The sequence below is a fragment of the Triticum dicoccoides genome, chromosome 2A (genome assembly GCF_002162155.2).
Source record: "Triticum dicoccoides isolate Atlit2015 ecotype Zavitan chromosome 2A, WEW_v2.0, whole genome shotgun sequence".
In the NCBI taxonomy this organism is placed as follows: domain Eukaryota; kingdom Viridiplantae; phylum Streptophyta; class Magnoliopsida; order Poales; family Poaceae; genus Triticum; species Triticum dicoccoides.
Genome location: NC_041382.1, coordinates 93,490,389 through 93,513,880, shown reverse-complemented (window position 1 = coordinate 93,513,880; position 23,492 = coordinate 93,490,389). Strand labels below are relative to the sequence as shown.

The following is a 23,492-nucleotide window of genomic DNA, read 5'->3' as shown; positions in this document are numbered from 1 at the left end:
AGTGGCTTATCGTTCTGTCAGTTAATTCCCTCTCCCCTTCCTAAACCCTCGCCGCCCACTTCCGTCCCGCTCCTCGCACCTCCCCAATCCCCGTCGCCGGCGCCGGCGCGGAGAAGAAACCCCGCCGATGTCTCTGGCCCGCCTCGGCCAGTCGCTGGCCCGCCGCCTCCACCGGCCTCTCCACCTGCCTCCACCACCGCCGCCGTAACCCCCTCGTGTCCTCCTCCTCCATTTCCCGTTCGGTCTAGATCTCGCTCTCCACAGTGTGAATCCGATAATTCTTACCCTTCTCCTTCCCGCTTCCGTTGCAGAGATCACCATGCCACCGTTTCCCGGCCTTTCGCTCCGATCCACGCGAACACATGCGTAAGAAGGTGAGCTACTGATATGGTTTCCCCCTTTCAGTTCCCCTCCGAGCTTCATTTCAGTTATTTTTTTGGTGGGTGCCTTTAATCTTTAGGCTTTGCAAGCTTAACATACAATGGCGGCGGCGTGATTTCTGGCAAGTTTGGAGGGCCGTCGCATGTCCACGCCGCGCAGGTTCGAGTACTCAAGTTCGCTTTTTTGGTGAATCTGCAACGTTTTTGCCTACAATGTCCGATATTCGATTCGGTTTACAAATTCACGTTGGTTGCATTTCTGCAGGTTCTAGAGCTTGTAGTCCACCTAAATCATGCAAGACCAATGTCGTCAGGAGCAGGAGCAGGAGCAGCCCCAAAACCACCATCCCTGTCCGAAGGCGTTTCTTTTGGTGGTTGCAAGGTGTGAGGATATTAATTTGCCATTTTGATTCTTCTTAAGTTGGAGGAGTATTCTGTTAACTGCAGTGGCTCTGTGTATATGTATGTGCAGGTTGCTTTGAAAGTTGACATGCCGAGCCCTGGTTTTGTTTTTCAGCCATACCGTGCCCCGGAACCTATCCCACTTTGGAAAAGATTGAATTCCAGTGCAGATGTTCACTCTCTATAATTAATTTGCCTTAGATCATTATGTATATGGTATTCAATGCCCTCTCTGGTTGCTGTGGGGAGATTTTTCTTCGCAAAACCGATCCATCTGTTAGTTGTCCAGAACTGGCCATTTAAAATCGATGCCTAAGGTTCAAACTCACAGTTCCTTTATTGAATGCCCCATAACAAACTTCCCCAGTGCATGATAAAATCTTTATCATCATCATAAGTTCATAACTATTATTTTGTGACTTAGATTGTTTACACCAAGTGGCTGGAGTAGAACAAAAGAGGATGTTATTCTGCAGGTACTGGCTTTCTTGACTGGGAAAACTGCTGCAAAGAGAAATGAAGTTCCATTTTTTTTCCTTGTTTCAATATTTCAACCTTTGTTATCTGGAGACAAATTTGAGTACTGTTACCCTTCATGTTTAGAAATCTAAGAGGTTACTTTCCATTGCTGGGAGCACATTGGTTGTTTGACTGCATTGGCACCAATGCACCAACATTGAGAGAACCAAGTCACAATAGTTCTTATTTTCATGTGAATAGAAGACACATGAGGTATTTATCATACTTTTAGAGTTGATTTTGATATACCCTTTGATATAGGTGCATGTTACTGTGTTCTTTTCTATTTTAAATTTCCATATTACAATAATGGTGCAATACCACATAGGAGGAAACCGTTTGGGCCTTTTACTGATGGATATATTGCTTACTTTTCATCCTCATCAATAATCTCTTTCTTGTATTTGCTTGCTCCCTGTGTTGATCATAAGATATTTGACTTAATTAATGCTGTTTTTCTTTTGTGCTACCGTCTGTCATGAATCATTTGCTGAGTTGTTGGGTTTTTTACTTGACAGTTCATGAATGCATTTACTGTGTCAAGGTTGAGGAAGAAAATCGGATATAACAAAAAACAGTTCCAGGAGCAAGCGTTTAAATATACAAGGAGGTAAGACACATTCATTACATGGAATTAAGTTGTATTCCCTCTGTAAACTAATATAAGATTTTTTAGATCACTCTTTAGTGATCTAAAACGTCTTATATTGGCATGGGTTTAAGGTTTTCATGGTTGGTGATCTAATAAGGGAAGATGAGATCATGAGAGTTGTTACTTGCAACATATTAGTATGAAATCCAAACAAGTAAAATCACACTGCAGAATCCTTACCAGAGAAAATCACTGCTAAGGGGACAACCAAGTATTACTGCATTTGAATGCTCTGTATAAACATCTGTCTGCGTTCCCATTTCTCCTACATAGATCCATATCAATATATGCTAGATTTGTTACAAACTGTTGTGTTCGCGAACCAAATTTCGAAATTACTGATCTGTGGGCTTTATGGTTATGGGTCTTTGTTTCTAGTGCTAGTTGCCAAACACTTCAAGACATTGTATTATATATATATATATATATATATATATATATATATATATATATATATATATATATCTTTACTATTATATATGGTAGTTAGTGGTGAGTGCCTGGTGGTGTCATACCGCCCCTTTTCTCACATCCCCCATCCACAAAACCACAGTCCCTCTCCTTCCAAATATTTGGCACTAACATGTAGGCCCAATGTTCTCACGCTAAACAACCTCATGACATTCTCATAGTTCTTTCCTTTATTTCCTTAACAAACTGAACAACCTCTGTAACTTCAACAAACCCAAGAAATCATTTGTAGAAGTGTAAGCATTCAAACAGACAACTATTATTCAAAATGAAACAGGTTTGTTTTTAGCATGAATATATTGGTGAAATCTGTAGCAACGCATGGGGCAATTAGCTAGTTATAATAACAACCTTGGTTCTGATTATGTTTTTTACGAGAGAGTTGGGTTAGCACCGATTGAAGAGAAGCTTGTCCAACATCGTCAGAGATGGTTTGGGCATATTCAGCGCAGGCCTCCAGAAGCTCCAGTGCATAGCGGACGGCTAAAGCGTTCTGATAATGTCAAGAGAGGTCAAGGTAGACCGAATTTGACATGGGAGGATTCCATAAAGAGAGATCTGAAGGATTGGAGTATCACCAAAGAACTAGCCATGGACAGGGGTGTGTGGAAGCTTGCTATCCATGTGCCAGAACCATGAGTTGATCGCGAGATCTTATGGGTTTTACCTCTAGCCTACCCCAATTTGTTTGGGACTAAAGCCTTTTTTTGTTGTTGTTGGTTCTGATTATATTTTTGTGGTTGAGTTGCATGATTTGTCAGTGGTTTCAACTATGTGCCATAGAGCGATTGCATGCCCACCCAGTTAATTCTGAGTTTGTCATGGACTTCCTTTCAATGACATGATTTACTGAGATAGACATTTTCCTCCTTTTATTGCTATCTTACAATTGTTCTTTAATCAGTCAAGTTCGATTATTTCCTCTGAGTTTCGAATGAAAATGGTGTCCAGTCTTCTATATTATTTTCAAAGCGGTAATGCAAATTGAAGTGCTTACTGATATTACCAGGTATGATGGAATTTGTATGACATGAATTATTTCATGGAATAACTCTCTCTACATTGTTCACTTTCCTTGGATTCAGGTTAACAAGCTTATTGCACGAGGAGACATACCATCTCTCCAGAAAGCTCTGACAGATGCTATGCATTCTGTAAGCTTTCACCTACTGAATTGATGTCAGACAATGTCTTTTGTGGGGCTTGCCGTTTATTCTTTCCTCTCCTTTTTTCTGCAGACTGTCAAAAATGAAATAAGGAAAAGACAATCCAAGTGGAAATCTGTACACTGGGAACTGGTGGAGCCTGCTGTAAGCATAAGAACTTTGAAGGCTCGTATGGTAAGCTATCTGTTGTTTTTCTATTATGTTAACTCTAAAAATCATCTTTTGTAAACATTTACATTTGTATACTGCATTGTCACGATTGAGCCAAGTCAGTTGGTAATTGGTCAAGTCTTGTTTATTTTGCAGATTGCTCTTGATAAGAATGACCTTAACAAAGCTTATGTACAGCTTACGCTTGAGTTCATCACTAAGCAGGTTTCATTCTGTAAAGCTCGAAGATTTTTTTTTTTTTGTGATGCAGTACAGCTCAACTATATTTTGTCTCTTCTCTACTTTTAAATTGCTGGCTTGATGTTGAACAAGTCCACCTTTTTGGCTTTCTGTCCATACCTATTATTTTTTCCAAAGGTTATAGGTCAATCTTGTATGCCCATCATGTATTTAAGTTCTAGTCTCTGTTTTCCCAATGAACATATTTCACCTCTTTCGTTTGAGAACACGCATGACAGACGTATATGTTTTTTGATACTTATGTCTTCTTTCTGTAAAACTCCATAACTTGCTGTGATGTTCAGATTGTTGTTCTTGATACCAAGACCTAGTTTTCTAGTCTAGCTACCATGTTGTTATCAAGTAGTTTGTTTCATGTTGAACTATAGTATGTAGCATTGAACTGCCACTTCACCCTGTTCGCATGTAGTGTTTTGTATTTGTAACTTTGTATATAAGTCCGCTTGACTGCCTACACAGTTTAGAGGGTATGTCCCCAAGACCTTTGAAGAAAATGCTATGTGTTCTTTTCTCTTTTTTCTACAACACTGATGTCTACGTCATTCGAAGAAGGCAGATATTTTGATATGACTTAATATCAACGATCTGTAATATTTAAGCATCAAAAGCCATGCAGTGTAAAATGTCTACTAACGTAAGGTTCAGTGATAATAGTAAGTTTACTTTGTTAATCATTGTATTATTAGGGTATCCATATGTTTCTTTTGTTTGATCACACTGCATTATTAGGCTGTGTCTGTTTCTCGTTTTTTTGTCTTTTGTGCTACTAGTAGATGGCTTGTTTGTTACCATGGGTATGCAGTATATATTATTCTGTCCTTGTATGTGTACCCCTTGACTATTGCAATTATATTTCCTGTAGAAATTTGAAGCCTATAATTCAAAAAGAGAGGTTGTGTCAGGAGACAAGTCAAAGGAGGTAAATTAAACATGTCAGATTATTTCAAGTACTTTCTTTTCGAAATGTTAGTAGTTCCTCGTGCAATTTTGTCCACAGTATGTCCTCTGCACATGCCTTTACATTGCTTTAGTGGTACATCTACCATTACCTAAATATCAAGTAACATTTCTGTGATCAAGACCAATAGATAAAATATCAGGAAGACTGTACACTTCTATCACCTGGCCACAGGTCACCCACTGACTGCTTGCTGGCATTAAGTACACATGAAGTCAAGGTTGGATCAAAATTCCATATGGTTGCGTGCTGCCGGCCAGAATATAGATAGACGCTGAACAAAAAATACCATATTTGACCAAATACTAGCTAGTAACTAGTTCATGATTTTGAAAACTACTGTATTTAGCCAAGTATCAGTTAATGACTAGTTTATGATTTAATTGTCTGCCCCAATTGTTATTACCATGCGAGCTTTACTAGATTGACTAAAACTGATCGAAATCCACCTTATTAGGCAAGTATGTTTCACTTCCTGAACCCAATGTATCTAATTTGATAGCTGCTTAAGGCCAGGTAACTGAACATTTGGGGCACATCACTTTACCGACATTCCGCTGCTTTCTGTTTCTGTAAATTCCATGAAAATAAAGTAGAGAAAATATATTACTTGGTTGCACCCGTCCTTCCCATTGCATGATGTATCGCGCGGAAGTTATATTAGAATCCTGTCGAAACTTGGGTCAATTTTTTTTCTTGTCTGTTTGTTATATCAAGCAGTGGTGTGTTTATTACCTTTACGACGATCGAATGATCAGGCTTACATGGCTAAGCATTCTCCTGATGTACGTTTGGCATCTGTGAATCATTGTGTCAGGTGCTGGTGAAAGACATATGGGTGTTTGAAAGATCCCTTTTCCACCCTGGAGCATACTGGCGTGTGTGTGCGCGAATCACGCTGTGATAATCTCCTGGCAAGTACATTCCATCCCACATGAGTTGAGTGATGGATTTTATTATGCACAGTAGTTTCAATAAATAACAAGATCTCTAGACACAGACAGTAATGGTAGGTTATCTCTTGTTCCTTGGGGAATTGTCAGCTGAGCTGAAGATAAAGGTTGGGTAAGTAAGTAACCTGGGCTTGTTGCCTTGGGAGGGTTTCTTTACTGTTGCCAGATTTATTTCGATTGCGGTAACAAGCTTCTTGTAATTTTGTAGCTCAGTCCGCCTGGTGTGCTGTTACGCTCTTTGACTGCTGATCTAGTTTCTTTTCCGCTCCCGTAAGGCAGTAAGCCGCGCCAAATTCCATATAATCATCCTGTGGAACTCGGCGCTTGATTTTTCCGAGACGTCGTTTTGTGGGGAACCAGTTGAGCATTTTGCCATGGAATGTTTGCCATCCTTCGTCTAGTGCATTCATTTCTGTCATGCCGTGCTGGAACCTGGAAGTTTGCCTTGGGTGCTCATAGGTGCCCTGTATGTATTCCGCAGTATCATCTACACTCTAGAATCCCTGATGGGCGTCATGATACCGTTGCACCATCTGCCATTTCTGGAAAGCAGAATATGATGTGGATAGAGTAGCCATCACGGGGAACTCCGGAATTTCAAAATATTTGCTCGATATTATGTACAGTTCCCCGGGAAATTCAGTTCATTCCTCTGTCGTGCGCCAACCGCTGGGGTGCGCGCGACGACACTTGGCAACAGCAAGCAGCTGGCTGGCTGAGCCGCCTCGAAGCAGCCTGATGCTTGATGTTATTCTACTGCTCCCATGTTTATCTTCCAACCGAAACGGCCATAATCTAAAGCCGTAAGTTGTCAACCTATGCATACGCTCAGCGATGATGCTTGAGAAGCTGACTTTGGGTGGCGGCTGCTAGATGAGTTGGTTAGTTAAGCGAGCGAGGTCCCAATCAAGAGATGGATGCATGGCATCACCGTATCTCCCCTCTCGTGCAGTGTCAACGGGGGAGGGGTGGCGGCATGGAAACCGAATGTCGTCGCCGCGGTAACCAGCTGTCAGCCCAACGCCGCGGCACGCGATGACAGCAGTTTGCAGTACTACTTGATATCTTTGCTAAACTAACTCAACTTGATTGGGACTGCGGTGTATGCAGTACTACTAGTACTTGATAACACCAAGTGTCAAAAGAAAATGTTTATCGACGCAGCCGCCCCCCGGGATATGACGACGTGATAGTTAAAGACTGGCGGGAACGGATCGAGCCGGGCTGTTGCTCTTGCCTGGATCGCCAGCGGGAGGTGAAACTTGGTCTGTGTTTTGATGCTGGGGAAAATGCTTTGCATGTTCTTATAATTACGGAAGAAATTACCCCCTTTGTCCTAAAATAAATGTCGCGACTTTTGTTCAAATATTTCGCATGTTTAAAAAAAATAGTAGCTCGTGCAGGATATATTAGCGCTTTTCCGATTGATTTAGTCCCTACGTAAATCATGAACAAGGCAACAAGAGTATGAATTTCATATTGAAATCTAAACATGTGGGCCCGGACAGAACATAGGACCAGGGCATCTATGAACACAACATACCAGGCTAGCACATGAATGAGTAAGTAGGGGATGAAAGAATCATATCCTCCCGTCGGCCAGGCTTCATCTGCGGTGACAACAGCGGCTTCGTCCACGGCCTTCTTCTTGGTGGCGTCATCTTCGATCATGTCATCGGGGAAGTATTTGAAACAGTGGATGAAGATGAGGACGAACTGAGAGCGGTTGGGCCGAGACGCTCCTCAAAAACCTTATCACCCTTCTCCAGGTGCAGGATCACAAATGACGGAGTTCCGAAAGCCTGCTGTCCTGACTGGCCGTGCACGTGGTCGATGGGATGGAGCTCCAGAAGTGGCACAAAGAGATTAGTCCGAGATTAGCCAAGGGTTTCTGCCCGGCAAACATATAGCGCAGGCATGGCATAGCTCCGAGCTCAGCTTTCCTCATTCACGAAACACGAGACGCACGCGCGAGGGGTTGAGGCATGGCGTGGCAGACGGTGGAGTGCACGAGTACCAAGCTCTCATTGGAAGAGGAAGAGCAACTCTTAGAACATCTCTAGCAGACCCCTTAAAACTACAAACTGTAAAACTGAAATAAGGGTCGAAGAAGAAAGACATTTTAAGGGTCCATTTTAGTTACGGCCGAACAGATATTGTAAAAACAAACTATAAAACCGGGATAAGAGCTCCTCCTTCCAGCCCAGCCGGTGCCGCCCCTTCCCCCGTCCGGCCACGCCGGTCGCGCCTAGCCCCGTCGGCCGTTGCCCGTCGCCCGTTTGTCGTGCCCCGTCAGCTGCCAGCGGTGCCTTGTCCCCGCCGGCCATGCCCCGTCGTCACGCGGGCCGCACGTCATCCTCGCCGGCTGCGCCCCGTCGTCACGCGGGCCGCGACCAGCCCCGCCACTGTGCCCCGTCATCATGTCGGCCGCGTCCTGTCGCCTGCCGGCTGCGCCCTGCTCCGTTGTCGGCCGGGCCAGGAGGATTCCGGCGGCTAGGCTGAGCTCACAGGAGGCCACGGCGAGGTCGGGCTTGTCCAATTCGATCCGCTGGCGATTGATTCCGGCGTCCAATGGCCTTTCCATGTGTGCGGTGACGAATTCTGGCGAGTTTCGGGCGGATTCCGGCAAATTTCGCGGCGGTGTGTTTGCTCCGAAGAGGTTTGACCGGTATACGCCCCCCCCCCCTCCGTTTGGTTCCAACCTTCAAACACAAGGGTCTCGGGTGTGGATTTTTGGTGCCCTTTAAAAATTATACGGGTTGGACCACTTTTACGGTTTCTGTTTTGGACACTTTTTTCGACCAAGACCTTAAAACGCAAAAATTATAAGGGTTTGACCACTTTTAAGGGGTCTACTAGAGATATAGACGCCGGCGACATGCATACAGAGGGGGCGAGAGACTGGATTTGGGACTATACGCGGGCGAGTGGGGGTTTTCAGTGAAGGAGATGAATAGAGACGGCGAAGTTGATGGGACTATACTGTGACATCATGAATTTTAGCCCTTTCTTTTTCTTTTGGATTTCTTTGAATTTTTATTTGAAATTTCTTTTCTGTGGTTATGTGGCCTTTAAACTTTGGAAGAATATCTCTTCTTACTCTCCCTAGTGGCTTGTCAATCTCAAATCCATCCCAGGATCATGTCATTTCCATCTTAGCCCAATTCCAATATTTATTTTTTGGGAACATTTCTTTTGCTATTAAAGGAATAATCTTTTTTGTCCCAGGTTGTGAAGCAACCTACATTTCTGCATTCCCAAAATTCCCACAAAATTCTCGCTCTTACAAAGGGGTCTCAACTCTTCTCAATTTGTGAGGTGATACTAAACTTCCCCATCATGCCATGCATCCTCATGGGACTTGGAGATTAACCAGGAATTATTGATTATACGATCCCAAAACCCATTTATAATCCAACAACTCGTACCTTCAAAGTGATTTGAACATGTGTTTTACAAAAAAGGAAGAAGCGATTCATAAAGAAAAACACCAGCTCGTTTCTTCAAAGTGATTCATGCTCACTTGTCTCCTGAAAAAAGAAAAGACAAAAGAAAATGGACACAAATATCCAATGAACATCAGATTTTTAGGCATGACAAATCAGATGTTTTTCATGACAAATTATGTCCGTCGTCCAGTTCATTTTTTTTGTGCCTGAAAATTGTCATGCTTGCAAACTAAATTTGCTATCATCGCACCAATATAAATTGCCATGAAAAATGTTCGATTTGGCAATGCCTAACAACCCCAACGCCGGGAGGTTTGTAGCATTTGCGAAAGAAAATTGCCTCTGGCTATTTGACTTGAAACCCCGTCGCCGCTGGCAGAGACGATGCACGCACGCACCCCTCGTCACCGAGACATCTGTGCCGCGTCTACGTGGTGGCGCGCAGTCTGCTACGCCAGACGTTTTGTATCTACGTGGAGTAGAAAATGGATGAAAGAAGAAGTCGCGCAGTCTGCTACGCCACTCTTTTCTTACTACATGTATGTATGTACGCATGCTAGTAGAATTTTTCCACAGAAGAGCGACGACTCGTGACCGTCGTGAGGTGTGTGAGAGCGATGCGCGCCCGCCCGCTCGCTCGCTCCCGGCGGAAACACGGTACTGATGGAGCCGTGTTTCGACGCGAGAAAGTATTGGCAGACGGCTATGGCACAGTAGAGTGGCAGCTGGAGTGCTGGACGGATCCATGGAAGATCGGGCGGCGCGTCACTTTGGCGGATAAACAAAACGGCACGAGAACCTGGCGTCAATAGGAAACCCCGATTCGTTCGTCATCTGATCTCTGATGGTAGTAGCAGACAGAGACGCAGCCCTCCCTGAAAGCAACCGCTCTACGTACGTCTGCACTCTGCAGCCAGGTGTCCCCCATCTGAACTAACGATCCCAAGACAAGGAAATCACGTAGCTGTATGCAAGATTGTGAAAGAAGAGGAACAATTGGAGGGAGACCAACACCTGGCTAGCAACCGATCCATACAGTACAGTATGCAAATGCAGCGCAAGGGAGCCCAACCGATCTAATTCTAAAAGCGTAGTGCTACTGGTATTTTTGTCCAGACAGGCGACAGGAGGCGAGCGTGAGGCACTCGACATGGAGAGAGACAGGATGCCGACCGGCGCGACCTGTATCCGTGCCTTTTGCGGTGCCTGCGGGGGGCACGGACAGCAAGCCAACAAGGGAGAGAGAGAGAGAGAGACCCAAACAAATCCATATGCCCTGCGCTGCGCCACCCTCCCATATCCCCATGTCAACTTGCCCTTGCGCCCCACGCCCCCCCAAAACGCCTGGCCAAAGAAAATAATTCAGGGCAGGCAAAAAGGCTCTAGTACCACATTTGTTTTTCGCCAAAGTTCATGTGTGTGCTCCATGTTTTTGGCATACTTTTGTTCACGTTAATCAAATCGTCCCTTTTCCTTTGTTCCTAGCCATGTTTCGACCGTGTCCCATCCTCCCATCCATCCATCCTGATCCAGGTCCACACTCGCGACCGCCAAAAGAACCGTGGGAACACAAACCAGATACTGCCCACAAAAGATGCGGTGCAAAAGCTACTACTCACCTTTGACGAATTACTAGAGGCATTGACGGCTCACGGCTGCTTCAAGAAATTAACCGGCCGTCCGTCCGTCCGTGTTGTTGACTTACTGTCATAGGCAATCATGCCATGGGTTTACTTGTTAGTTAAAGGGTAGTACCATCTTTTATACCGGAATGTTTTTCCCTTCATTCTTCTCCGTGCTTTCGGTACCGGCGGTGATGGGCGTCTTTTCCTTCATTTTTATCCGTCGAAAATCCTACACTTACGGATAGCAAGCCGCGGAGGGAACGCACGGGAATATGTGTCCCGACTAATTTCCCTCCCCTTCTCCCTGATTTCAACTATGGTCCTCTTTGATTTCCAATGAGCCGTTGCCTGGTCTGCCCATAGGTTGTCATCCGTGAATTTGTGTCCGTAAGTTTAGCAAAACTCTTTATCCGTGTACCTAGAATCGACCGTGGCGAGCGTACAAACTGTGTGTGTGTGTGTGTGTGTGTTTGTTTGTTTTGCTTTCTTCTTACCTGTTTTTCGGAGTCGATAGTACCACTTCAAGAAATTAACCGTCTAAGTTATTGACATTGTCAGTCATACAATCGCTAAGATGGATTAGAGGGTAGACGATATAGCCTACAATTCCTACATGATGCTTACTACTACTACTACAAAAGATGAGGTGGAAGAGCTACTCACCTTTGACGACTTATCACCACCAGCATCATGACCACACGAAATTAACCGTCCAAGCTGTTGACCTTGACCGTGTCAATCGTAGAATGTTGTTCCACTCGGCCCTAACCATGTTTCCAGAACCGGCCGGCGGCCACGAGTGTGGAAACTAATGCGGTTTTCGCTTGCTCCTTGACCTTGACCTATTTTAGATCGGAATATATTTGTGATGAGTGGTGCATGCTTTGTGTTTTTCTTTTCTTTTCATTGCTCGTGCCTTTTCCGGAGTTGGTAGCGATGAGTGCGCAAACTTTGCGACGTACGTGATGGAGTTTTTTCACCGCCTCCGTCAACTTTGCGACGTGATGGAGTTTTTTCACGGCCTCCGTCGTCAATTTCGCGTGACACCACCACCAAAAACCACCGGAGTGGCCGATGAGGCGGGCATCGACCGCCGTTAATCCACACCCGATTAACTTTAACCTCCATCGCACCATACGCACACGCACACCTGGATTTGCAGCTAAACAAAGCACGCCTTAATAAGTTAATCAGGTCAGCACCCGGCAGCCAATGGTGCAATCGCCCGAAATTCTTCTCCCGCCGCCGCCCACCACCAGCTAGCAGCCCCGCGTATATAAGCCTCGGGCCCGGCGCCGCACATTCGCCGTCGTCGTCGTCGTCCTGGCGCTCGCCGATCGAGGCCAGCAGGTAGATAGACATCCGCTACGCGCGCGGGCTCGCTGGTCAGGGAGCAGCTAGCAGCAGCTAGCTAGGAGCCATGTGGGCGTCGTCGTGGTCGTGGGGGTGGGGGTGGGGGTGGGGCGCCGCCGTGCTGGTGGGCGCGGCGTGCCTGTGCGCGCACGCGGCGGCGGAGGCGCTGTGGCTGCGGCCCCGGCGCCTGGAGCGGCACTTCGCGGAGCAGGGCGTGCGCGGGCCCGGGTACAGCTTCTTCGTGGGCAGCTCCATCGAGCTGGTGAGGCTGATGCTGGACGCGTCGTCCCGCCCCATGGCGCCGCCGGGCTCCCACGACATCCTCCCCCGCGTCCTCGCCTTCTACCACCATTGGAGGAAACTCTACGGTACGCATACGCTTATCGATCCATCAACAACACTTGCTCGATTTTGCTCCCTTGTCTCTTCTTCTTAGCCGGTGACAATCTCTCTCTCTTCTTCTTCTTCTTCTTCTTCTTCTTCTTCTTCTTCCAATTTTGCTTTCGACCAACTTCCATCGTCGCCTCTAGCTAGCAGCTGGCTCAGTTCATGCATCGATGGAATTTTATTATCAGCAGTTCCATTACCGGGATGACTTTAAGGGAAAAGCGCGTGCATTTGCGATTAGAATTCCGCATATGAGGAAATAAACAAAGGTTAGACGACGAGACAGTGTGACGCGTGAAGCCGGCCGGAGGAAAGGAGGGGACATGCCTCCATGCTTTTGCAAGTAGGAACAAGAACTGAGGATTTTTAAAAACCGTGGCGCCTCCCTCGTTTGGTTAGGTGACCCCCTCCATTTTACCCTTTTTTGACGTAGCAGTATGTACGTATACAATATATAATTATATATACATACAATGACATAAATATATACCGGTTGCTTCTTTCGCTTTTGTAAATCTTAAATGATAAAAATCACTAGCAAAAACGGCGTATGCAATGAGCTCCATCGCAAGTCAAACCTGGTGGGATGTTGGCCATGATCCGTCGATCGTCCCACCAGGCTGTCGACGCGCGATAATGCGACTAGATTAAGCGAGCCGCGAACCAACCCGACCTTGCGGCGAGGAGAATCGCAGATCCACGCCCACATGCGCAGCTTGCTTAATCTGTGCTCAAGTCGTCGTTCGGTTGATGCTGCGTATGAGCAGCACATTGCCAGCCGGAGCATGCAGCATATATCGGTTCAGGATCCAAGTTTGATTCCGGCAGTTTGCTCTCATTAGTTTAAATCTTGCGGCGCGCCACGGCTGCCGACGATAATTTCCCTCTCGTTTTCAACGGCTGTGGTGGTGATTAGTTAGTGTAGTTAGTTAGCTCGGGTGTGGAATCTTATTGCTGATCGACCGTGAGCAGATCACGAGCACGACATGAATATGAAAAATTACGTATACATTTGTAAATTCTCTCCTGCCTCAATCTCGACCGTCCAAATCCAGATCGAACGGTCAGGAAAAAGCGAAATGCGCATCGTGTGAACTTAATTCCGACGATAGATTGACCCGAGCTAGTTCAGACGGCGATTTTGTGTCGGCCAGCTGATCTGTGCGTGTTGTTTGGCAGGCCCGAAGCATCTGATCTGGTTCGGGACCAAGGCGAGGCTGACGATCAGCGCGCCGGAGCTGGTACGGGAGGTGCTGCTAACGCGGGCGGAGCACTTCGACCGGTACGAGGCGCACCCGCTCATCTGCCAGTTCGAGGGCTACGGCCTCGGCAACCTCCGGGGCGACCAGTGGGGGCGCCACCGCCGCGTCCTCTCCCCGGCCTTCCACACCGAGAACCTCAAGCCGCTCGTGCCCTTCATCGCCGCCACCATGCGCCGGATGCTCGACGAGCTCGCGGCCAAGGCCGTCGGCAATGGCGCCGGTGGCGAGGCGGAAGTGGACGTGGCCGAGTGGTTCCAGCGCGTGCCGCAGGAGGTGATCACGTTCGCCACCTTCGGGCGCCGGAACTACGAGGACGGCAGGGTGGTCTTCGAGCTCCAGGACGAGCTCGCCGGCCTCGCCGCCGACGCGCACAGCAAGGTCTACATCCCCGGGTACCGCTTCCTGCCGCTGAGGAGGAACCTGCGCGTGTGGCACCTGGTCAGGGAGATCCGGAAGGGCCTGGCCGCCTTCATCGCCAACCTGCCCAAGGATGGTCAAGGTCACGGCGACGAGCCGCGGCGGGACGGCGGCGGCGGCATGAGGGACCTGATGAGCTTCATGACGCCGGCCATGACGACCGAGGAGATCATCGAGGAGAGCAAGAACTTCTTCTTCGCCGGGAAGGAGACGCTCGTCAGCCTCCTCACCTGGGCCACCGTCGCCCTCGCCATGCACCCGGAGTGGCAGGACCGCGCCCGCCAGGAGGTCCTCGCCGTCGTCGGCCGCGACGACCTCCCCACCAAAGACCACCTCCCCAAGCTCAAAACCGTACGCACCGTACTCTACCTCTCGCTCCCATGCACGAGAGCAGCTTCCATGTTCCCAGCAGCTAATGGCGACGTGCTATGTATGCATGCAGGTGGGGATGATCGTGAACGAGACGCTGAGGCTGTACCCGCCGGCGGTGGCGATGATCCGGACGGCGAACCGGGACGTGGAGCTGGGCGGGTGCGTGGTGCCGGCGGGCACGGAGCTCCTCATCCCGATCCTGGCGGTGCACCACGACGAGGAGCACTGGGGCGCCGACGCGACGGAGTTTAACCCGGCGCGGTTCGGCGACGACCGGCGGCCGCGGCACCAGATGGCGTTCATGCCGTTCGGCGGCGGCGAGCGGGTGTGCATCGGCCAGAACCTGGCGCTGATCGAGGCCAAGGTGGCGCTGGCCGTCGTGCTGCAGCGGTTCGCCTTCCGCCTGTCGCCGGCGTACGTGCACGCGCCCAGGGTGCTCATGATACTCAACCCGCAGTACGGCGCGCCGGTCATCTTCCGGCCGCTGTGAACACGCCGGACCAACGCCGGCCATCCATCCATCCCCAATGTCAATGCTAGTCGGATTCAATTAATTCCTTGCTGTACATTACCACCGTCTCCTCTGTCAAGTGAAAATGTATAAAGTTATAGTACCATACGTACGCAACAAATGCCAGATTACAAAGAAGAGAAGCATATGTAGCTGTTCATTGTCAGTTTGCCACATTTACTTATTTTTCGCTCACTCTTCCTGAATCTCATACCAGCGATGTAAATCTGCAAGTGTTCACAAACATGAAACAACAAAACATACAAAATGATAGGCTTCATGTTGTCCCCAAATTAATCGTACCAGGTGCGGCGCACGCTCACATCTTCAGGATGACAACAAATTACGGTATATATATCGAATCTGGTTCGGCACATTTGTTTGACACCATATATGCATGCAGCAATGCTTCATGTTCTTGTGAAATGACAAGCTGTTTCTGTAAATATGATAAAACACTAAACAATTCTATACAGGGTATCACATTACACAGGAGGTTTTTAAATAAGCACGGAAGAAATGGGTTGCCTTTCTCGACCACTGTTTTTTCTTTTCAAAGGGTAATTTAAATTTCTTGAGGGTCTATACTGACAAGCGCACAAGCTTCTCGATTTCCTTGACAATTAAGTCTCGCTCCTCGTCAAGTTGTTCATCTTCACCTAGTAAGAGGAATGCACTACAAGTGTCATACTCTGCATACATCTCTCACAATCTAAAAAGAATCCCCCTGAACACTAAAGTCACAGCTTTTATGTTTGGTTGCTCCATTATCACTCGCATCAATTGTTTAGTCAGAGCACAAAATCTGATAATCCAGTAGGGTTAAGCTGGAAGTAGAGAATTACCTTTGCTTGCAGGAAGAGCATGGAGCAACTTCAATAATTCTTTGTGGTTGTCTACCAAAACTTGAATAATATCACGAGGCTTGTTTGGATTGGCAACAAATACCTAATTCCATGCAGCAAAAATGAACCACCGATAGGGTAAATAGATGTGCTCATAAAGTCATATTTGACCAACCATAACTACTTGCAGAATTATCAAAATCAAACAAGTACAAAGGTTGGAAAGAGATAAAGGAATACCTTAAAAATGTGAAAGGAACATATCCTGATATTTTTGCTTGAATCCTACAAGTGATTCAGTATAGTGGAGGTATTAAGAAGGGATAGGGATAACCAAAAAAATGCTGGTTAGCTGTGAAGCTCGAAGGAAACCTATAACCACTTCCCAGCTTTTATCTAGCGTATTGATTGTGTCTATTCAAATATTTCTATATTAGAAAAGCAACATGATTGCTTCAATTGCCACTTCAAGATAACAAGCCTGACACTCAAACAGTACATAATTTGTTGCAGGAAACATAATTGCCAGTTATATTATATCACCTTTCTATCAGCTAGGCTGTAAATAATTATGCCATTTATCATGGTTACAAACAGAAAAACATTCAGCTCTGGATCAGTAGTAGCCACAATTTTGAATATCATGGTGGCTGGCAAGCCAGTAATACAAAAGCAGTGTTTCTCATTTCTCATACTAGTACCACCAGCCTCCATTGTAAAAAGCAAGGCGAGCAGAACATAGGAAGTGAGAACAATAGTAAGTGCATGGACGATTACTGAATGTAGAAGCAGGAAATATATGAGGACAATTTAATACCTTTAGTAGACCCATCATAATGTTCAAGTAACGAACTTCCAAAATGTACCGCTTCATTATCTGAGCATTTGGGGCCTCCAACAGAAACTCTGAAAGAAACTGACATACAGTAACACACTTTTATGTTTCCTTTCTCAGCGTGCAACAATAAATGTTAATGGAGTAACCAAAAACAGGCTAACCTTCACTGATTGTCTTCTTGTCACATAATTATCTGAAGTTAAAAGCCTTTTGTAGAGTTCAAAGAACTGCACATATTTACATAATCAACATGACACGAAATGTGGATCAGTCGATTCAAAACATATTTATATTGTTAACATGAACGTGGTGGAATTCACTAATTTCATAAAAAATATACTTTTCTCTCATCTACCTGTTCATAATGGGAAATGAGAAACTCAGAGACTGCATCTTCATGTCTAGTGAGCAAATCCTGCAAAAATCATGTCAATCACACATAGCAACAGTGAAGAACCAAGCATAAAGCCCAATCACAGTCTACCATAAATACCAAATTAACAAAACTGGATTTACCTTGAACGTATTCAGAGCATCAGAAGCAATATCAAAGTTTGGCAATTCAACATACTGGAAAAACAACTCGAAGCTATTTGACTCCAATATATATCTGAAAGAGCACTACAAAATCAAAATGCATGTAAAATTAATCAACTATATGTAATTAGTTAAATCATTTCTCTGTACGTTGCTTCAGGCAACCATCTCATAGCTCACGAACAAAGCCAACTGCTCATACATACAGTTAGAAGGTAAACTGAAGGAAAAACTGTTTCAAATTCAACAGCATCACAATGCTTGTCAAACCAGGATTAGTTTAGTGGGGAGTCGACTTGGGAAGAAGAACTAACTTCTGCAGGAAAAAAAAACTTTCCCATGGGTGACTGCGACTGTATGCGAAATCAATGAATTATTTTACTGTAGCTGGCACTATGTACGATTACAGAGTTTCTATGGAGAAAAAATCAAAATATATTCAATACATATTTTCTTCAAGGCACACATGTCGGACACCATATGTTAAAGCAAGTCGTTATTAGCCCATAATAACCACTAAGAGATAGAAAATATAGTTTAATGGAGACTTTGAAGCCTTACTTTGCAAGTGAGGGATATTTTATGCATTCTCGCAACATGTTTCCACAGTTCAATGCGACTTCCAAGTTCTTGTAGCTAGCACAACATAGTTAATCAATCAAGCACAAAAATATTACAATTGCATATATTGTATACATGAACCATAAACAAATACCAAAAAATGGAAGTATAGGTGGGGAAATATATTGAAAATGCTCCAACTCAACAACCGAAGTAACCAATGGCTAGTGACTAGCAGAAGTTCATGGCAAAACATAGCAATCATACAAATTCATGAAGATAATGATGGGACCAGAAGGAAAGGGATGGAACGGAAACTTTCCACATTTTCCGCGGAAAAGGAAACAGAGGAAATACGGAAACAGAAATGAAATATTGTGAAACGGGAGCGAAGGCGGATTTTTTTTACAAGGAAACAGAAACGGAATGGCATTTTCCAGCGGAATAGTCATGGAAACAATTCTGTTTCCGTAAATACAGAACTTTCCATCTTTGCCATGGCTGCTACGTGGCCTAGTACAGCACGAGATGAAGCCCGTGTTGTGGCCCAACAACCAGAATGCTAATACCTAGCCTAATCTCCTACGCTTCACCATTCCTAATTGGGCACGCGAGCACGCCACCGCCGCTGCAGCGCCGCTGCGGTGCCACGCACCCATCCCCAGCCGGCCAGCCCACACACCACCACCGCAAAGCCACCCACCCATCCTCGCTGCAGTGCACAGGCACCTCTACGTTGGTGCAGCTGGTTTAGGAGTTAGGCCATGGGCTTACGAGATTGTCGAAAGACATTGTAGTCTATGGTTCAACAGGTTTGTTTGTTTACTTGTGTTTTTCTCTATGGTTCAAGAGGTCGCTTAGTTTCAGTGGACATCCGCTTATTTCCGGTAGTATCGGTTTGGTATTTGTTTCCGGGGTTTATGTATTCATTTTAGCTTCAGAGAAAAAATGTGGCAGCACTCAGTTACATCTGTTTCTGCTCCGTTTTCATCCCTACTTATAGGCAGCAGATAGATAGCTTCCACATGGTAGCACGATCGGATCACTACTAATAAACTAATCAACATGTACAAAGTGTGTCAATAACTCGACAATAGGCCTTACCATACAACAAGGAAATCTAGAAGATCAACATGATTTTCGATATACTGCACGCAGCAGTGACTTTCATCAACCTTCTGCCTCAACAAAATGCACCAGCAGTGGGCAAGATCCTTTCTTCCCTGTAATGTGAAAGTGTAAGTCTAATACGCTTAGCCAAAAATGGCATCACATTCAATTGATGAATACAATACCTCCCAACCCAGCGAAGGCAGGTTCTGAACAAAAAGAGAAAGGACACCCTCCTTGCAAATTTCAAGGGCTATCTGTAAGACATGATCCTGGTTTGGTTCAACTTCTCCATCACCAGAAAGTGTTTGTCTCAAGGTGAATATGTTTTTCTCAACATCTTCGAGGGCCTGATAAAGGAAGGCGACAAGGCATAGTATATGAGGAACCAGTGGTTTGTATCCATGGTCTAGTGTGTGTTAAATAATTGTACAAATAGACATACGACAGTCACGAAACAACAAAAACAATAAATAGCAACAAAAAAGACATTCCCATGATTATGTGCAGGCTCCAAATGTGCCTCACATTTGCAGCCCACCTGTATACAGACACTGTTATAAAGCATTAACAGGAAATGCATGCTTGGAGATACAAGTAGTGCGACTTATGTAATTCTTACAGTTACAAACCAGATGCTAATTTGTAAACAAAGCCAATTCCAGCCTAACCCTTTTTTAGATGCATGGAGTAACGCGTTTAACGGATATATAAAAGAAAACATCCTTTTGCTGGAAGGAAAAAAGAAGCGATGCAGTGAGCTATTCCCTTATCAGGCGGAACCAGACTCGAGGATAAGCTAGTTCTTGAATTAGATTCACCCTGACATGGATGCCTTTGTGAGCACCAGCATTGGGGCAAAAGGAGCACTCAACTGCTAAACACATTCACTCCAGATGCCATTACTGTCCAGAAGTCAGTGACTTCTGAAGCTTTGGCCGACACACTAATCCTTGCATCCAGAAGATGGCAGAGCCACACAGATGACAGATCACTGGCAATTACGGTTGCTACCAAGTCACTTGCTTGCACGACGGATTACGCTGCGAAGCTCCAACCATGTGAAGGCACAACTTTCACTGCCAGTAAACATTCGTCGACTACAAAGGACTGAAGCACTGGCATTAAGATCTAGAGAGAACACTCGTCGGTGCAGAAGGCAATCCCAACTCCCCTCACCGATCGGGATGAGCAGACGCTAGCCCCGAGCCGGGACGCGCAGATCGGCCGGGGAGTGCGCGGAAATGGTCAGAGAGGGTAAAGACGCGAGAGAGGGGAGCAGCACCTTGGCGCCGGTCTTGGTGTCGAGCGCGAGGAGGGAGTCCTTGATGGAGCGCACGAGGTCCTGCTGCGACGAACGCGGCCGCGACGCCGCGCGGAAGAAGAAGGACATCTCGCCGCCGGCTGAGGGGACTGAACCGGCGGCGTGGGGAGCGGTTGGGAGCAAAGCGGAGACGAGACGGGGAGTTGAGGACGACGACCCAGCAGTGCGCAGCGAGCTTCAGCTTTCTTTCTTTCCGTTTTCACAGGCCGATGGCGCACAGTCTGGAGATTTTCCGGGGTCAGTTTTTTTTTTTGGAGTGGATTTTCGGGGATCAGTTATTAGTTTTTTTAGACAACCTCCGATTTCGTATCTTTGAGAATAACCAATCATCATAGAGAATAATTTCATGAAAACCATATGGATAATACCGAGAAGATCCATAATAATATGAAGGGCAGTACTCTGCGCCGGTCAGCCGGCCCAAACTTTGGACCGGTCTAACCCAGGCCGTTAGATGCGATGTGTAGAAACCGTCAGATCGAAGCATCCCGTCCCCACTCCCACATCCCCCGCGTGTACACTCTCTCTTCCCCCCTCCTCCCTCGGCAACATCGCCTCTCGCCGCGCGGCTGACGGGGATTGCAACACGCCTGCGGGTGAGCTCCATCTTCTATTGCGATTCCATCTCTCCATGGCCCGATTCCAGCGTGTGCCGTGGTTGTAGCATTTTCCGGCGTAGTCCACCTTTGGCTAGCCGCGTCGTTGACTCCCACCACCATGTTCTAGCAAAAAGAAAGAAAAATCTCTCAGCAACAAAAAAGGCACCGTCCCCGGCAGTAGCAAAAAACAAACACAGTTCCAGCAAAAAACAACAATGGTTCCAGCAGAAAAAATTAGCGTCGCCGCCGGCGACTGTTGCAACGAAACACGCCATCGAAGAAGTAAAAAACTTTGCCGGTTGTAGCAGATCAAAAAGTCGGTGCCAGCAAAATGACTTGCCTGGTCGTCCGATTCCAACACCAGTCGGCGTGGATGCAACTTTTTCGCCGGCTGGTTCCAGCAAACAATTCGCTGGATACAGCACCACAGGTCGTCGTCTCCATCGCCGGCAGTGCTGCCGGGGAACGCAGTAATTTCAAAAAAAAAAATCTACGCACACGCAAGATCCATCTAGATGATGCATAGCAACGAGCGGGAGAGTGTTGTCCACGTACCCTCGTAGACCGAAAGCGGAAGCGTTATGACAACGCGATTGATGTAGTCGAACATCTTCACGATCCAACTGATCCAAGTACCGAACGCACGACACCTCCGCGATCTGCACACATTCAGCTCGGTGACGTCCCTCGTACTCTTGATCCAGCTGAGGCCGAGGGAGAGTTTCGTTAGCACGACGGTGTGCTGACAGTGATGACGAAGCTACCGGCGCAGGACTTCGCCTAAGCACTGCAACGATATATGACCGAGGTGGAAATCTGTGGAGGGGGGCACCACACACGGATAAGACAACTGTCAACTTGTGTGCTCTAGGGGTGCCCCCCTCCCCCCTATATAAAGGAGCAAGGGGAGGGGGCCGGCGGCCTCATAGGGTGCGCCCCAAGGGGGGAATCCTACTCCTACTAGGAGTAGGTTCCCCCTTTCCTAGTCCAACTAGGAGGAGAAGGAAAGAGGAGGAGGGGAGAAGGAAAGAGGGGGCCGGCCCCCAAGCCCTAAACCAATTCGGTTTGGGCCTAGGGGGCGCGCCCCACAGCTCCCTTGCTGCCCTCTATTTCCACTAAGGCCCATGAAGGCCCATTGACCCCCTGGGGGGTTCCGGTAACTCCCCGGTACTCTGGTATTTATCCGGTGTCTCCCGGAATCTTTCAGGTGTCCGAATATAACCTTGCAATATATCAATCTTTATTTCTCGACCATTTCGAGACTCCTCGTCATGTCCGTGATCTCATCCGGGACTCCGAAAAACCTTCGGTACATCAAAACACATAAACTCATAATACCGATCGTCATCGAACATTAAGCGTGCAGACCCTACGGGTTCGAGAACTATGTAGACATGACCGAGACACATCTCCGGTCAATAACCAATAGCGGAACCTGGATGCTCATATTGGCTCCTACATATTCTACGAAGATCTTTATTGGTCAAACGACATAACAAAATATGTTGTTCCCTTTGTCATCGGTATGTTACTTGCGCGAGATACGATCGTCGGTATCACCATACCTAGTTCAATCTCGTTACTGGCAAGTCTCTTTACTCATTCCGTAATGCATCATCCCATGACTAACTCATTAGTCACATTGCTTGCAAGGCTTGTAGTGATGTGCATTACCGAGAGGGCCCAGAGATACCTCTCCGAAACACAGAGTGACAAATCCTAATATTGACCTATGCCAACCCAACAAACACCATCGGAGACACCTGTAGAGCATCTTTATAATCACCCAGTTACGTTGTGACGTTTGATAGCACACTAAGTGTTCCTCCGGTATTAGGGAGTTGCATAATCTCATAATCATAGGAACATGTATAAGTCATGAAGAAAGCAATAGCAATAAACTAAACGATCATAGTGCTAAGCTAATGGATGGGTCTTGTCCATCACGTCATTCACTACTGGAATTAGCTTCTTTGCCATCAGCCAACTCTTTGTCTCCCGCTTGCTGACGGCAAAGAAGGTCTTTGCCGTCAGCCACAGGAAAACGGACGATAAAGATGTGGCTGATGGCAAACAAGGTCTTTGCCGTCCGCTGGCTAACGGCAAAAAGGTGGGTGGGTCTAGTTATTGTTTGACCAACTCAAGCCCACTGGCCTCACCTCTTTGCCGACCGTTGGCTGACGACAAAGAGGCGGGTACGTTAACGGCCGTCCCGCCCTCGTCCTCTGTCTCTTCTCTCCACTCTCTCATTCCCTCCCCACCCACACCTGCGCCGCCGCCGCCGACCCCGTCTGCCATAGCCGGCCGCCGCCCACCCCTCCCCTGCGCCCCCCCGACCTCCACGGCACCCCCGCCACCCCTTCCATGTCGCCCCCTCCCGCGCCCCCTCC

The 23,492-nt window shown here is 46.8% G+C and overlaps 2 protein-coding genes and 1 pseudogene across 2 annotated transcripts; 2 read left to right on the top strand and 1 right to left on the bottom strand.

Annotated features, from left to right (window-relative positions):
* Nucleotides 1–362: 362 nt before the first annotated feature.
* On the top strand, nucleotides 363–6,215 carry LOC119357695 (annotated as a pseudogene).
* A 6,247-nt stretch (nucleotides 6,216–12,462) lies between these two features.
* LOC119353556 (cytochrome P450 734A5-like) lies at nucleotides 12,463–15,483 on the top strand. Its single transcript, XM_037620174.1, has 3 exons — nucleotides 12,463–12,707; nucleotides 13,906–14,756; nucleotides 14,848–15,483. Exons 1-3 carry the CDS (start codon nucleotides 12,611–12,613, stop codon nucleotides 15,265–15,267), a joined length of 1,368 nt encoding a protein of 455 aa, XP_037476071.1. The 5' UTR covers nucleotides 12,463–12,610; the 3' UTR covers nucleotides 15,268–15,483.
* Nucleotides 15,484–15,614: 131 nt separating this feature from the next.
* On the bottom strand, nucleotides 15,615–20,680 carry LOC119353555 (calcium-binding protein 39-like). The gene is made up of 11 exons (XM_037620173.1): nucleotides 20,465–20,680; nucleotides 19,365–19,529; nucleotides 19,174–19,292; nucleotides 18,070–18,144; nucleotides 17,488–17,581; nucleotides 17,327–17,386; nucleotides 17,133–17,198; nucleotides 16,951–17,049; nucleotides 16,374–16,418; nucleotides 16,134–16,236; nucleotides 15,615–15,947 (listed from the first exon to the last, which is right to left on the bottom strand). Exons 1-11 carry the CDS (start codon nucleotides 20,570–20,572, stop codon nucleotides 15,871–15,873), a joined length of 1,011 nt encoding a protein of 336 aa, XP_037476070.1. The 5' UTR covers nucleotides 20,573–20,680; the 3' UTR covers nucleotides 15,615–15,870.
* Nucleotides 20,681–23,492: the final 2,812 nt, after the last annotated feature.

What these genes read in the sequence shown, in the direction of transcription:
- LOC119353556 (XM_037620174.1), top strand. Translation starts at nt 12,611, where the DNA reads ATGCTGGACGCGTCGTCCCGCCCCATGGCGCCGCCGGGCTCCCACGAC. An exon ending in CCATTGGAGGAAACTCTACG is followed by an intron (nt 12,708 to 13,905) that starts GTACGCATACGC and finishes GTTGTTTGGCAG; the next exon opens with GCCCGAAGCATCTGATCTGG. An exon ending in ACCTCCCCAAGCTCAAAACC is followed by an intron (nt 14,757 to 14,847) that starts GTACGCACCGTA and finishes GTATGCATGCAG; the next exon opens with GTGGGGATGATCGTGAACGA.
- LOC119353555 (XM_037620173.1), bottom strand. Translation starts at nt 20,572, where the DNA reads ATGTCCTTCTTCTTCCGCGCGGCGTCGCGGCCGCGTTCGTCGCAGCAG. An exon ending in AAATATCCCTCACTTGCAAA is followed by an intron (nt 17,582 to 18,069) that starts GTAAGGCTTCAA and finishes GTGCTCTTTCAG; the next exon opens with ATATATATTGGAGTCAAATA. An exon ending in TCATTTCCCATTATGAACAG is followed by an intron (nt 17,199 to 17,326) that starts GTAGATGAGAGA and finishes AAATATGTGCAG; the next exon opens with TTCTTTGAACTCTACAAAAG.